Below are 12,325 nucleotides of genomic sequence, written 5' to 3' on the forward strand. Positions count from 1 at the left end.
TGTTAGTGTTTGTCTAGCAAGCAGAGGGCCCTAGGTTTAAAGTATGTGTGTGTGTGTGTGTGTGTGTGTGTGTCTGTGTCTGTGTGTGTGTGTGTGTGTGTGTGTGTGAAAGAGAGAGAGAGACAGAGAATTGGATTACTAGATTAGGAGTGTGGAATTAAACAAGATACAACATACATTTTTGTTATTTTGTTGTGTTTTCACTTTATGTGTATGGGTGTTTTGTTTGCATGTGTATCTGTGCACCATGTGTATGCAGTGACCTTAGAGGCCAAAAGAAGATGTCAGATCCCCTGAAACTGAAGAAATAGATTTTTTTAAGATTTATTTATTTAGTATGTCTACAGTGTTCTGCCTGCACGTATGCTTGCACACCAGAAGAAGGCATCAGATCTTATTACACTCATTATAGATAGTTGTGAGCCACCCTGTGGGAGCTGGGAGTGAACTCAGGACCTCTGGAAGGGCAGCCAGAGCTCTTAACCTCTGAGCCATCTCTCCAGTTCCAAAATAGATGGTTGTTAATTGACATATGGGTGATGGGGTTCCAATCAGGGTCTCTTAACTGTTAAGTCACCACTCCAGCCCTGTCAAACAAATACTTTACATGTTGCCTTCTTTTATTGTTGAAAACAGGGCTTAGCAATTGATAAATTTGGGGGCGGGAGGTGAAGATCAATGGTAGAACTCTTGCCTAGTATGTACGAGCTCCTAGGTTTGATTCACTATACTTCCTACATGTACATGTATGCACATGTATGTGTCATATATATATCCCTCAGTATATGGATATATAATCTCCACAGTGTGCATGTTATTGGTGAGAATAGTACAGACAAGAAATGGGTAATAGCTGGGCAGTGGTGGCACACGCCTTTAATCCTAACACTTGGGAGACAGAAGCAGGCAGATCACTGTGAATTCAAGGCTAGCCTGGTCTACAGGGCGAGTTCCAGGGCGTCCAGGGTTACACAGAGAAACCCTGTTTCAAAAAAAAAAAAAAAAAAAAAGAAAGAAAGAAAGAAAGAAAGAAAGAAAGAAAGAAAAACAAACAAAAGACAAACCCTAAAACTAACTAAACAAAACTAAAGAAATGGGAGATAATGGTCCAGGCAAGAGAAAGCAAAGTGAGGAAGATGGAAGCGAACGGTATTTTAATTAGGATGGACAGTGTGAGCTTCATCCATTTGAGTGAAACCCCGGGGGAGATGAGGAAACACGTTATGTGGATATCTAGGGTATGGGTGCTCCCTGCAGAGAAATCAGCCAGTGAGAGGTGGAATAAGCCCAATATGTTTGGCGAACCACTGAGAGGCCACGGCTCTGACTGCCGTAGAACGAATGCGGGAGGTGAGGATAGAGAAGAGAGAGACGAATCTTTTAATCTTTCGGTGTCCCAATTCTAGCTTCTGTAATAGGAAGACGATAACAGTACCACCTGATAGAAGTTACAGCACTTGGAAGAGTGCCTAACCACCTCTAAGCTACCAATGCGCCGGCAGCTTTTTGAACAGGAGCTAAGGACGTGTGTGCCCCACCTAGATAGCCGGCAGCTGCAACCAGTCCCTGTGAAGCCTTAGCTTAGAGTCGGGTTAAATGAGGTGAAGCGGTCGCCAGACGCCTCCGCCTACTGGCTGCTGCAGTAGCCGCCTGGGGTGGCTCCAGGCCACGCTGCAGCCACGTGACCTGCAAGTCCAGGAACCCAATAGGCACTCGAGTCTTTGCTTGTGATGAAGTCGGTCACCCTTCTCTCTCCCTTCTTCCACGTGCTAAAGTTATGCCTGCCTGCCAGGATGTTGCCAGGAAGTTGTAAAAAAAAAAAAAAAAATAGGGGGAGGGGTAGGATTGGAGTGAGGAAGCAAGTCTGGAAGGTGTCTCAGTCAGGTCATCCATCATCCATGTGACGGATTCCACCCCTAAAGCGCGACATCCCTTCCTTTTTCTCCCCCCTCCCCCCCCCCCCCCAGGGTTTCTCCGTGAAGCAGTCCTGGCTGTCCTAGAACTCACTGTGTAGACCAGGCTGGCCTCAAACTCAGAGATCCGCCGGCCTCTGCTGGGATTAAAGGTGTGTACCACCACCTCCCGGCATAGCAGGACATTTTCAAAGGAATCCCCTGCTTTATTTAACACTACCTTTAAATATTAAGAAATCAACACACACACTCTGAAAATCTCCCCATCTAATTTCTGCTAAATTGTCTTAGTTCTTTTTGCCATCTGGTCGATCTTCCCATCACCACAGCTAGAGGGTTCTAAAGAGGAGGGGACAATTAAAACCCTTAGGGAACCCATATGCGGTGGCCCTTGCCAGGAAACTGAGGTTGAGGTAGGAAGGATCAGTTTCCCAGGCTTGAGGCAGGAGGATAGAGAGTCCCAGGCCAGTCTGTCCACAATAGTGAGACTCACTTTTTGAGATTGGTCTCAAGCAAAACCAAAATCATTGGGTGGTTCCTAACTCCCAGCTGTTGGCCACCCCTACCACCCAGATTCCATATTTCTCCAGTTATGCCCTCACATCATCTAGGCTGTTGTTTATCCGGTCCCAGTATTTTGACCATGTTCTCTTGCAACCTCCTGTGAAGCCACTAGCACAGCCACCACACCCTGTTTTCTTCCTCAGAGTTCTCAGAGTAGAGGGCTATTTATTTGAAACACCCTACCTCCCTTGTGGGTCAGAAAAGTCACCCAGTCATGTTAACTTGCAGGCAGGTAGAATTAGTAACGCTCGTGCGAATTCCACACCTAGCCCTGTTCTAGGCAGCTTGGATATATAAACTCATATAACCTACAGAGTTCCTCATTTTGACAATAACAAAATTAATGCACTGAGAAAATAGCTAACTTTCCTCGGGTGTTAAGGGAGCTGAGGGGAGTTTGAAATAGGCAGACCATGAGTGAGTTAGCAGCTTGAAGGATGGGACTTTAGAGAAACAGGTCGGATCTATTCTGTACACATCTAAGGGTTTTTCCTGCTCTCTAGCACTTTGCTCCCAGGGAGCTCATTTTATAGAACAGAAGATAGAGTCGATGATAGGTCACTGGTAACTTCGAGACCACCGGAGGGAGCTAAACTTATTTGAAGGGGTTGGGGGATAGCCTAGTGGGCAGGAGCCCACGCGAGTCCTAGTGGTCAAACTACAACTCCCAGGAGGCACTGGGCACACACAGCCCGCGCGATGTTACAACGGAGGAGGGCGCAGGCGAGCTCGGCTAGCCGGGCGGGTCGACTGCTTCGGCGGTTCCGCTCGGACCCCGGCCCCGCGTCTGGCCTCACGGTAAGTGGAGTAACTAGTGCAGAACCCCTCCGGCGGACGCTCGGCAGCACACGTCCTCAGCCTCCACTCTGCGCGGGAGTGCGCATGGGCGGGGGCTGGCATCTACCATATGGGGGGACCCTGGCCGGACTAAGTGACCCAGGGGAGGGGAGCTCCGATGGGGAACTCTGGGACTGCAGTTTTGCTGCATGCACCCTGTTCTCCCGTACGCTATTCGTGTACGCAGGCGCGTCTTTAAGGGCTCGGGTCCCGTAAAGCCGATTAGGGGCCAGATCCACCCCCTGAATGGGGTGGTCCAGAACCTGAGGGAGCTGAGGAGAGGTTTTATGGCTAGAGTGTACTGGAGATTACTCCACCCTCTTCTCCGAGCGCGCCCACACGCCGTCAGGTTAAGTTCACATGGAAGAGTAGGACAACCCGGAGAGGTGTTGTCCGACCTCCGCTCGGCCTGAGTGTCTGGGGACATGGTGGTTGTAAGGGCTGGGCAAGATTGTCTAGGTTTAAGGATACTGGCGTGCACTTGGAGAAATAGCGCAAACCATCTGGATTCGGATCCTTACCACCGACTTCTGCCACTCTAATAGATGGAAGCTGTTGTGCCGGCGCTAAGCAAGTCAGCATCCTCGAAGGACCGACATCCCTGAATTCCGAGAAAAGCCCTACACACTCTTTGCTTCGCTTTGGGGGGTCACTGCTGCCTGTCGGGTCCTCAGCCCTGTAGTGGCAGCCTAGTTCAACAAAGAAACAGGACAATGCTACTGACATTTGTGCTGGGCAACGGCCCTTGGAGAGGGCCTTCACTCCGGCCCCTCTTGGGGTCCTCACTGTCACTCAGGACTCACTCAACATCAGCCACCGATACACACCATGTAGAGCTGGCCAGGGAACGCTCCAAGACTGTCACCTCCTTTTACAACCAGTCAGCCATTGACGTGGCAGCAGAGAAGGTATGATGTCTGGGTGATTAGCAGAAGGGAAGCTGGGATAAGTCTTGAGGAAAAGCGTTGAGCTAATGTGGAGTTGGCGGGTCTTGAATGTCTGGTGCTCAAAGCCCACCTTCTGTTTTAGCCCTCAGTCCGCCTCACTCCCACCATGATGCTCTATTCTGGCCGCTCACAGGACGGCAGCCACCTTCTGGTAAGGCTCTCTCTTTCCTCTTTGCTCCAGAGACTCTAGCCAGCTGCTTAGGCCCTCCCCTCTGTTTCTTACAGAAAAGTGGCCGCTACTTGCAGCAAGAGTTACCAGTGAGGATTGCTCACCGCATCAAGGGCTTCCGTAGCCTTCCTTTCATCATTGGTTGCAACCCCACCATACTGCACGTGGTAAGGTAGAGGGGACTTTATCAGTATACGCACTGCCCAAGAGGCAAACGGGGAGCCCCAGCCTGCTGCTGAAAGGTATCAGGTCCAGATGGCACTAAGCCTCGGGACATCAGAGGTCAAGACTACCTAATCAGTGGGTACTGGAAGGGTCTGGGGGCTTGGACCTTGCTAATTGAGTTGGGTGGTGATCCCTATGGGTGACTGTTTTCTACTCAAGTGTCCGTGACTTCCCATACTTATTCCATGCAGCATGAGCTATATATCCGGGCCTTCCAGAAGCTGACAGACTTCCCTCCGGTGAGGCTGGGCTGAGTAGGGTGAGGGGCCAAGGTCAGGGTTGGGCCACCATGCTTATCACTCTCTGACCTTGCAGATCAAGGACCAGGCAGATGAGGCCCGGTATTGCCAACTGGTGCGACAGCTGCTAGATGACCACAAGGATGTGGTCACCCTGTTAGCCGAGGGGCTTCGTGAGAGCCGGAAACACATAGAGGTCAGAGGCAATGGAGAATGGGCCCGCTGAAGTAGGAGGGTTGAGAAGGGACAGAGGTTTCACAGGCCCCCTATTTCTAGGATGAAAAGCTGGTCCGGTACTTCCTGGACAAGACTCTGACTTCGAGACTTGGGATCCGCATGCTGGCTACCCATCACCTGGCGCTGCATGAAGACAAGGTGGAGCTGACCCCAAGACTGACCCGCCTGAGAGTGTTAAAGGGGGCGGGCACCTGAAGGGCTGCCCTGGCATTCCTGAGATTGTAGGCGTTTGGCAGCTGAGGTGGGGTGGGGTTTTGCTAGTTTTGACCTTCTTCTTTCCTGCCAGCCTGATTTTGTTGGCATCATCTGCACTCGTCTGTCACCAAAGAAGATTATTGAAAAGTGGGTGGATTTTGCCAGGTAAGGCTAGAATGGTGCAGGTGGTAGATGTCTCAGGGGCAGCGAAATGTCTGTATGGGTCTTTGTATGGTCTAGGACAAGGTTTTTGTTTGTTTTCTTTTCTTTTTTTCTTCTTGAGACAGGTTTTCTCTGTGTAGCCTTAGCTGTTCTTAGCTGTCCTGGAATTTGCTCTCTAGACCAGGCTGACCTTGAACTCACAGAGATCTGCCTGCCCCTGCCTCCCAAGAGCTGGAATTAAAGGTGTGCATTACCACTGCCTGGCTTTTTTTTTTTTTTTTTTTAATTATTTTATGTGTAGGGGTGTTTTGCCTACATGTGTGTCTGTGTGTACCATGCATGTGTAGTACCATAGAGGAAAGAGGAGGATGTTGTCAACCACCGTGTGAGTGCTGGGGAACCAAACGTAGGTCCTCTGCAAGAGAAGCCGTTTAACCGTTGAATCATCTTAACTGTTGAGCCATCTCTCCAGCCCCCACTAAGCCATTTCTTTTTCTTTTCTTGAGATCAAGTCTCACTAAGTAGCTCTAGCTGTCCTGGAACTCTCTTACGTAGACCAGGCTGGCCTCGAACTCAGAGATCCATGTGCAGTTTAGGCAGGGTTCTCAGCAGTGGCACTATTGACATTTCTTCAAAGAATTAGTTGTTTTCTATGTGTATATGAGTGTTTGTCTGCATGTATGTATGTGCATCATGTTTGTGTTTGGTGCCCAGCGGTCTTGATGGAACTAGAGTTAAAGGCAGTTATGAACTGCCCAACACAGGGGGCAAGGATCTTGATTCTTCTATGAGAATAGGTGCTCTTAACAACCAGTGAACGATCTCTCCAGCCCCAATATTGGCATCTTAAGGTAGTGGAGGACTCTTTTGCATTTTTCATAGGCTGTTTACTGCAACCTTTGGCTTCTATTCATTTGACACCAGAAATGCCCTTTAATGTGATCAGCAAAACGGTATCCATGTGTTGCCCAATGCGCCCTGGGAAGAATTACACGTTGGGAACCACAGCTCCAGGGATACCTACTGAACCTTTATATCCACAGACGTCTGTGTGAACACAAGTACGGCAATGCCCCTCGAGTCCGCATCAATGGACATGTGGCTGCCCGTTTTCCCTTCATCCCCATGCCACTGGATTATATCCTGCCTGAGCTGCTCAAGAATGCCATGAGGTAAGCAGGCTGGTTGTGCTGGGTGGGGGAAGACAGAAACTAGGGTGCTACCATCTACTGGTCTTTTTCTCCTGAATAGAGCCACAATGGAGAGTCACCTAGATACTCCGTACAATGTTCCTGATGTGGTCATCACCATCGCCAATAATGATATTGATCTCATCATCAGGTTTGCTCAAGTAGAGTTGGGCTGGGGTGGATGAAGATTCTGGGCACTATTTCTAACTTTATAGGACCTCAAAACCAGAACCCTGCCCACCTCTGAGAGTTAGACCCTGGTTAGGAAAGACATTCTCTGATCCTGAGATTGCCAGGGCCAGCTGAGGAACCAGAAGTTGGGCAAATGGTGTTTGATGGGAGTAAGAATAAATGTCGAATCCCCTAGAAGGTATAAGCAATCTATGGCCCAGACAGAGGTGACAGAGGTAAATAAAGCCATATTCCACCCTCAGATGGAACAGGAAGTCAGACTCAGTACTGTCTGCTTAGGGGGCCAGCGAGACCTCATCAGACTGACCAAATCCATGTTGTCAACATCCTGCCAGGATTTCAGATCGGGGTGGAGGAATTGCTCACAAAGATCTGGATCGAGTCATGGACTACCACTTCACCACAGCCGAGGCTAGCACCCAGGACCCCCGAATCAGCCCCCTCTTCGGCCACCTGGATATGCACAGTGGCGGCCAGTCAGGACCTATGCATGGGTGAGGACCCACCTGCCCAAGAGGGGGGGAAGGGTGGACCAGGTCACTCAAACTTCTGAAGCCCCCATCCTATCCTATCCACTGCCCCCAGCTTTGGCTTCGGGCTGCCCACGTCCAGGGCCTATGCGGAGTATCTCGGTGGCTCCCTGCAGCTGCAGTCTCTGCAGGGCATTGGCACAGATGTCTACCTGCGGCTCCGCCACATTGATGGCCGGGAGGAAAGCTTCAGAATCTGACTGCGGATTTTGGCCTCCTAGCCTGCCACACTCCTAGGACCTTCTAGGCCTGGTGGGGGCCCACTAAGCACCACACACTGCTGCTCTGTGGAACTTAGGGCCTCAGACAGGTGGACTTACACGGAACTGGGCACCACTCCTCCTCAGCGGGGCCCACTGCTTCCTACCGCCACGTCTTGGAGGGGAGGAAGCAGGAACCCTGGAGGCCTCTAATACCAGCTCTGCTGTTCTCACTCTTGAGGAATCCTTATTTGACCTGCTGTCTATTAAAGTTTGCATTTTGAATGCCCTCTTGGGCCCCAAATGTTGGGAGGGCAGGTGAGCTTTTTTCTGACCCTTTTGGGTTCCCTGGGCCCTGAGAATTAACCTGGTCATGTCCCAGCCTCTTGCTAGCCTGGCACCCTGGCAGGAGGACTGGCTCCAAGGCTCCTGCCTATTTGACTTGGCAAGAGTGGGGGTGACTTTGGCAGCTTCTGCTCATTGGACAAATCTTTCTGGGTCCCAGACGATATTAGAGGCCCAAATGGAACTCTTCCCTTCCTGGCAGTCACAGAGTTTAGAGGTGAAGGTCACTAGACTGGGCAACCTTTTAAGCCACCTGATTCCTGAGCTTGAGTGAGGTTAAAAATACTACCTGCCAACCGTGCTGCTGTGTCTGCCAAAAGAAATGCCTAAGGTTATGCAGAGACCACCTCACCCAGATAAAGGATAATTCCTCTTGGGAGGGCTGAGGACCTGGGCAGAAAGCACGCGAGCAAAACCGCGTGAAGTGGAACTTCAAATGGAATCCTCCCCTTGTTTAGGAACTGAGAGCTTGCCTGGTGGGACTGCATAGAAGAATCAGATCTTTTTGTTTGCTGGGGTTTTTTGTTATTGTTTTTGTTTGGTTTTGAGTCAGGGTTTCCTATAGCCCAAGCTGGCTTTGCAGTTGCTATTAGTCAAGGGTGATCCTGAACTTCTGATCTTCACCAAGGAAATAGTCATCTAATATCACACCTATTTTTATGCCGTGCTGGGAACAGACCGCAGAACTCCTTGCATGTTAGACAAACACTCTTCCAAGTGAGTCACATCCTCATGCCCAGACTTTTCTTCTTTGAGACTGCTTCTCTGTAGCTGGCTTCAAACTTGACTTCAAGACCAGGCTGGTCTTGAACCTGCCACAGTCTCTCCCACCTCTGCCTCCTAAGTGCTGGGACAGATCCATTTCTTTCTTTCTTTCTTTCTTTCTTTCTTTCTTTCTTTTTTTTTTTTTTAAAGATTTATTATGTATACAGTGTTCGGCCTGCAGGCCAGAAGAGGGCACCAGATCTTATAGATGGCAGTGAGCCACCACGTGGTCACTGGGAATTGAACCCAGGACCTCTGGAAGAGCAGCCAATGCTCTTAACCTCCGAGCCATTTCTCCATCCTCAGACCCACCTCTTGAGCTCATCTCTGATTCCTGACAGTTCTCTTCCCGAGGCTGGTTGTGGGTCAGTACCTCTCCTGCCTCCTGGGTAGAACTGTTGGGTTGAGGGGAAACAGGAAATTGTATCTGGGGGCTAACTGGCAGGAAGCTACAATGCCTTGCTACACTGAAGATTTCACTGGCTGCCAGAGGTGGGCAGCAGCCAATGTGCAGTGCTTGGCACATGGGCCTTTCCCTGAGGCAGTACGGCTCCAAGGATGGCTTTTAAGACCAGAAGGGACAATTCAGGTTGGATTCTTTTTAAAGATTTATTGTGCTGGGTGGTGGCGCACGCCTTTAATCCCAGCACTCAGGAGGCAGTGGCAGGCGGATCTCTGTGAGTTCAAGGCCAGCCCGGTCTAAAAGAGCTAGTTCCAGAACAGGCACCAAAGCTACAGTGAAACCCTATCTCGGAAAAAAAAAAAAAAAAAAAAAAAAAAAAAAAAAAAAGATTTATTTTATTATGTATACACCGTTATGTCTGCATGTTTGTCTGCACACTAGAAGAGGGCATCAGATCTCATTGTAGATGGCTGTGAGCCACACTATGTGGTTGCTGGGAATTGAACTCAGGATTTCTGGAAGAGCAGTTAATTCTCTTAACCTCTGAGGCATCTCTCCAGCCCAGGTTGGATTCTTTAGGAGCTGATCCTGAGGAAGATTTGTGTCTAAATAGTAAAAGTGGTCCCAGGGCTGAAGAACTATAATGTCTTCAGTTCCATCCTGTGTGTGTGTGTGTGTGTGTGGAAGGTGGGGGGTGGTAACTTCCAAAAGCAAGTAGGGGAAGCAAGTGATCTATCTTAATACAAAGTCCAGAGCTAGTCCACTGTTCTTCACAGCAGACCCTAGAGAGTTAAGCTCCATGGTAACCGATTCCCTCACCTGACAATCCCTGTTCTGGGACGTGGAGATGAGAAAGTATCTAAATTCCTAGACTCTTAGCCGAAGGTGGTGGTCCACACCTTTAACCCCAGCACTCAAGAAGCAGAGGAGGCAGATCTTTATGAGTTTGAGGCCAGCCTGGTCTACAAAGTAAGTTACAGGACAGCCATACCTGTTACACAGAGTAACCATGTCTCCAAAAAACAAAAACAAGCTGGATGGTGGTGGCGCCCGCCTTTAATCCCAGCATGCATGAGGCAGAGGCAGGCAAACCTCTGTGAGTTCGAGGCCAGCCTGGTCTACAGAGTGAGTTCCAGGACAGCTAGGGCTACACAGAGAAACCCTGTCAAAAAATCAAAAAAACAAAACAAAACCAAGAAAACAAAACAAGACTCGTTCACCTTTTCAGGCAGAATCACACCTGTGATTCTGGCACCTGGGGTACTCAAAGAAGGATCCTGATTTCAAAGCCAAGTCTGCTACTTGGCAGAGCCCAGTCTTAACAAATCCTTTAGGCAGTTGTCAAAGAAGAGTCTTATGTTCTAGTTTTTGAAAGTACATAGATGTGATACAAGTCTTACGTTCTAGTTTTTGAAAGTACATAAATGTGATACATACGGAGAAATAACAGATCTCAACAGCAGTAACAAAAAAGGGTCTGGGCCCAGGGAGATGGCTCAGCAGGTGAAAGCACTTGCCGCTGAGTGTGCCCGTGGAACTCATGGCAGAAGGTGAACTGAGTCCTGAAACGTCCTCTCACCTGCCTGCAAGTGCGTCCGTGCTCACACACCCGATGGTAAGGGGTGGCCCAAGTGCAGTCTCCACAGTTCCAGGAAAAACGTTAGCATCACGGCGGATACTGGCATGAAGGCAGCATGGGGTGTGAGTGTGCTCAGAACTGATCAGTGAATTACTGAGCCTAGGCTAATCCTTACTTAGGACATCATTGGGAACTGAAGATATCAGGTGATGTATTATGTGAGGTAACAGAAGCCTGGGCAAATGCAACAACAATCCTGAAAAGGGTTGTATAGTAGTTTTGGTTTTTTTCCTCTTTGGGGGCTTGCTATCCAGATCCCAAACAAATACATGGAATCGTATTCTTATGAATGACTGGCCTTGGCTTGGCCTGTTTCTGGCTAGCTTTTCTAATGTAAATATCACGTTTCTCTTTAACTACATTTTGCCTTTGAGCTTTTTACCTTTATTTATCTTTCCTACTTTGTGGCCAGCTGGGTGGCTGGCCCCTGGTGTTTTCCTCCCCGGTCTCTTTTTCGTTCCATTTACTCTCTCTACCCACCAGCCCCGCCTATACTTCCTCCTGCCTAGCTATTGGCTGTTCAGCTCTTTATTAGACCAATCAGATGTTTTAGATTGGCAAAATAACACAGCTTTACTGAGTTAAACAAATGCCACATAAATGAAAACAGCAGATATCTGCATCATTAGACAAATATTCCACAATATAAACTCATGTAACACGTCTTAAACTAATATCCCACGACAGGATTGGAATGGGAGAAGGTCTCTTCGGCTTGTCTGTCTTAGGATGTCAGTCAGATATCTGGCACTGTCTATCAAAACCACCAGTCCTTCCTAGTGCCTTTTCTCTCCTATGTGTCTGCCTGTGGGTGTATGCATGTTACTGCAGGTGCCTGTGGAGTCAAAGAAAGTGTAGGCTCCCCTGGGAGCTAGAGTTCCTCAGATCCACAAGGGCAGTACATGCTCCTAATTGATGAGCCATCTCTCCAGCTCCCCCTCCCCACAAAAAAGATTTTATTCCCCATGCCATGTCTCACAGAGATCCAGTGGCCAAATTTTTTTTCTTTTTTTGAATTTTTAAAAAATATTTGTTTATTATGTATACAATATTCTGTCTGTGTGTGTCTGCAGACCAGAAGAGGTCAGCAGACCTCATTACAGATGGTTGTGAGCCACCATGTGGTTGCCGGGAATCGAACTCATGACCTTTGGAAGAGCAGGCAGTGCTCTTAACCACTGAGCCATCTCTCCAGCCCCTGAATTTTTTTTTTTTTTTTTTTAAAGACAGGGTTTCTCTGTGTAACAGTCCTGGCTGAACTGGAACTCACTCTGTAGACCAGGCTGGCCTCAAACTTACAGAGATCTGCCTGCCTTTGCCTCCCAAGTGCTGGGATTAAAGGCGTGCGCCACGACAGCTCAGTGAGATATTTACTGGGACATAGTTTCTGGATCCCGACTTCAAGTTGCATCTCTCTTAACAACTGTTGTGAAGACTGATAACCAAGTTATGAGTCAGAGACCTTTCAGAGAATGTCTAGACAAGATGCTTACGAAGTTCCTGCTCTGCCTCACACTGCCTTGTGCTGTTGGAGAAGTTCGTGGCAGTGCTGGGCATGCTCACCATGTGGTGG

At 48.9% G+C, this 12,325-nt stretch overlaps 1 protein-coding gene across 1 annotated transcript; it reads left to right on the top strand.

The window, feature by feature from the left end:
- Window positions 1–3,178: 3,178 nt before the first annotated feature.
- On the top strand, window positions 3,179–7,904 carry Bckdk (branched chain keto acid dehydrogenase kinase). The gene is made up of 12 exons (XM_038331872.1): window positions 3,179–3,275; window positions 3,860–4,222; window positions 4,344–4,412; window positions 4,487–4,597; window positions 4,847–4,894; window positions 4,971–5,090; window positions 5,171–5,269; window positions 5,418–5,491; window positions 6,532–6,660; window positions 6,740–6,829; window positions 7,206–7,364; window positions 7,456–7,904. The coding sequence occupies exons 2-12, from the start codon at window positions 4,028–4,030 to the stop codon at window positions 7,598–7,600; spliced, it is 1,239 nt and encodes a 412-aa protein (XP_038187800.1). The 5' UTR covers window positions 3,179–3,275; window positions 3,860–4,027; the 3' UTR covers window positions 7,601–7,904.
- The last annotated feature ends 4,421 nt before the right edge of the window (window positions 7,905–12,325 follow it).

This window comes from Arvicola amphibius, chromosome 1 (genome assembly GCF_903992535.2).
Source record: "Arvicola amphibius chromosome 1, mArvAmp1.2, whole genome shotgun sequence".
In the NCBI taxonomy this organism is placed as follows: domain Eukaryota; kingdom Metazoa; phylum Chordata; class Mammalia; order Rodentia; family Cricetidae; genus Arvicola; species Arvicola amphibius.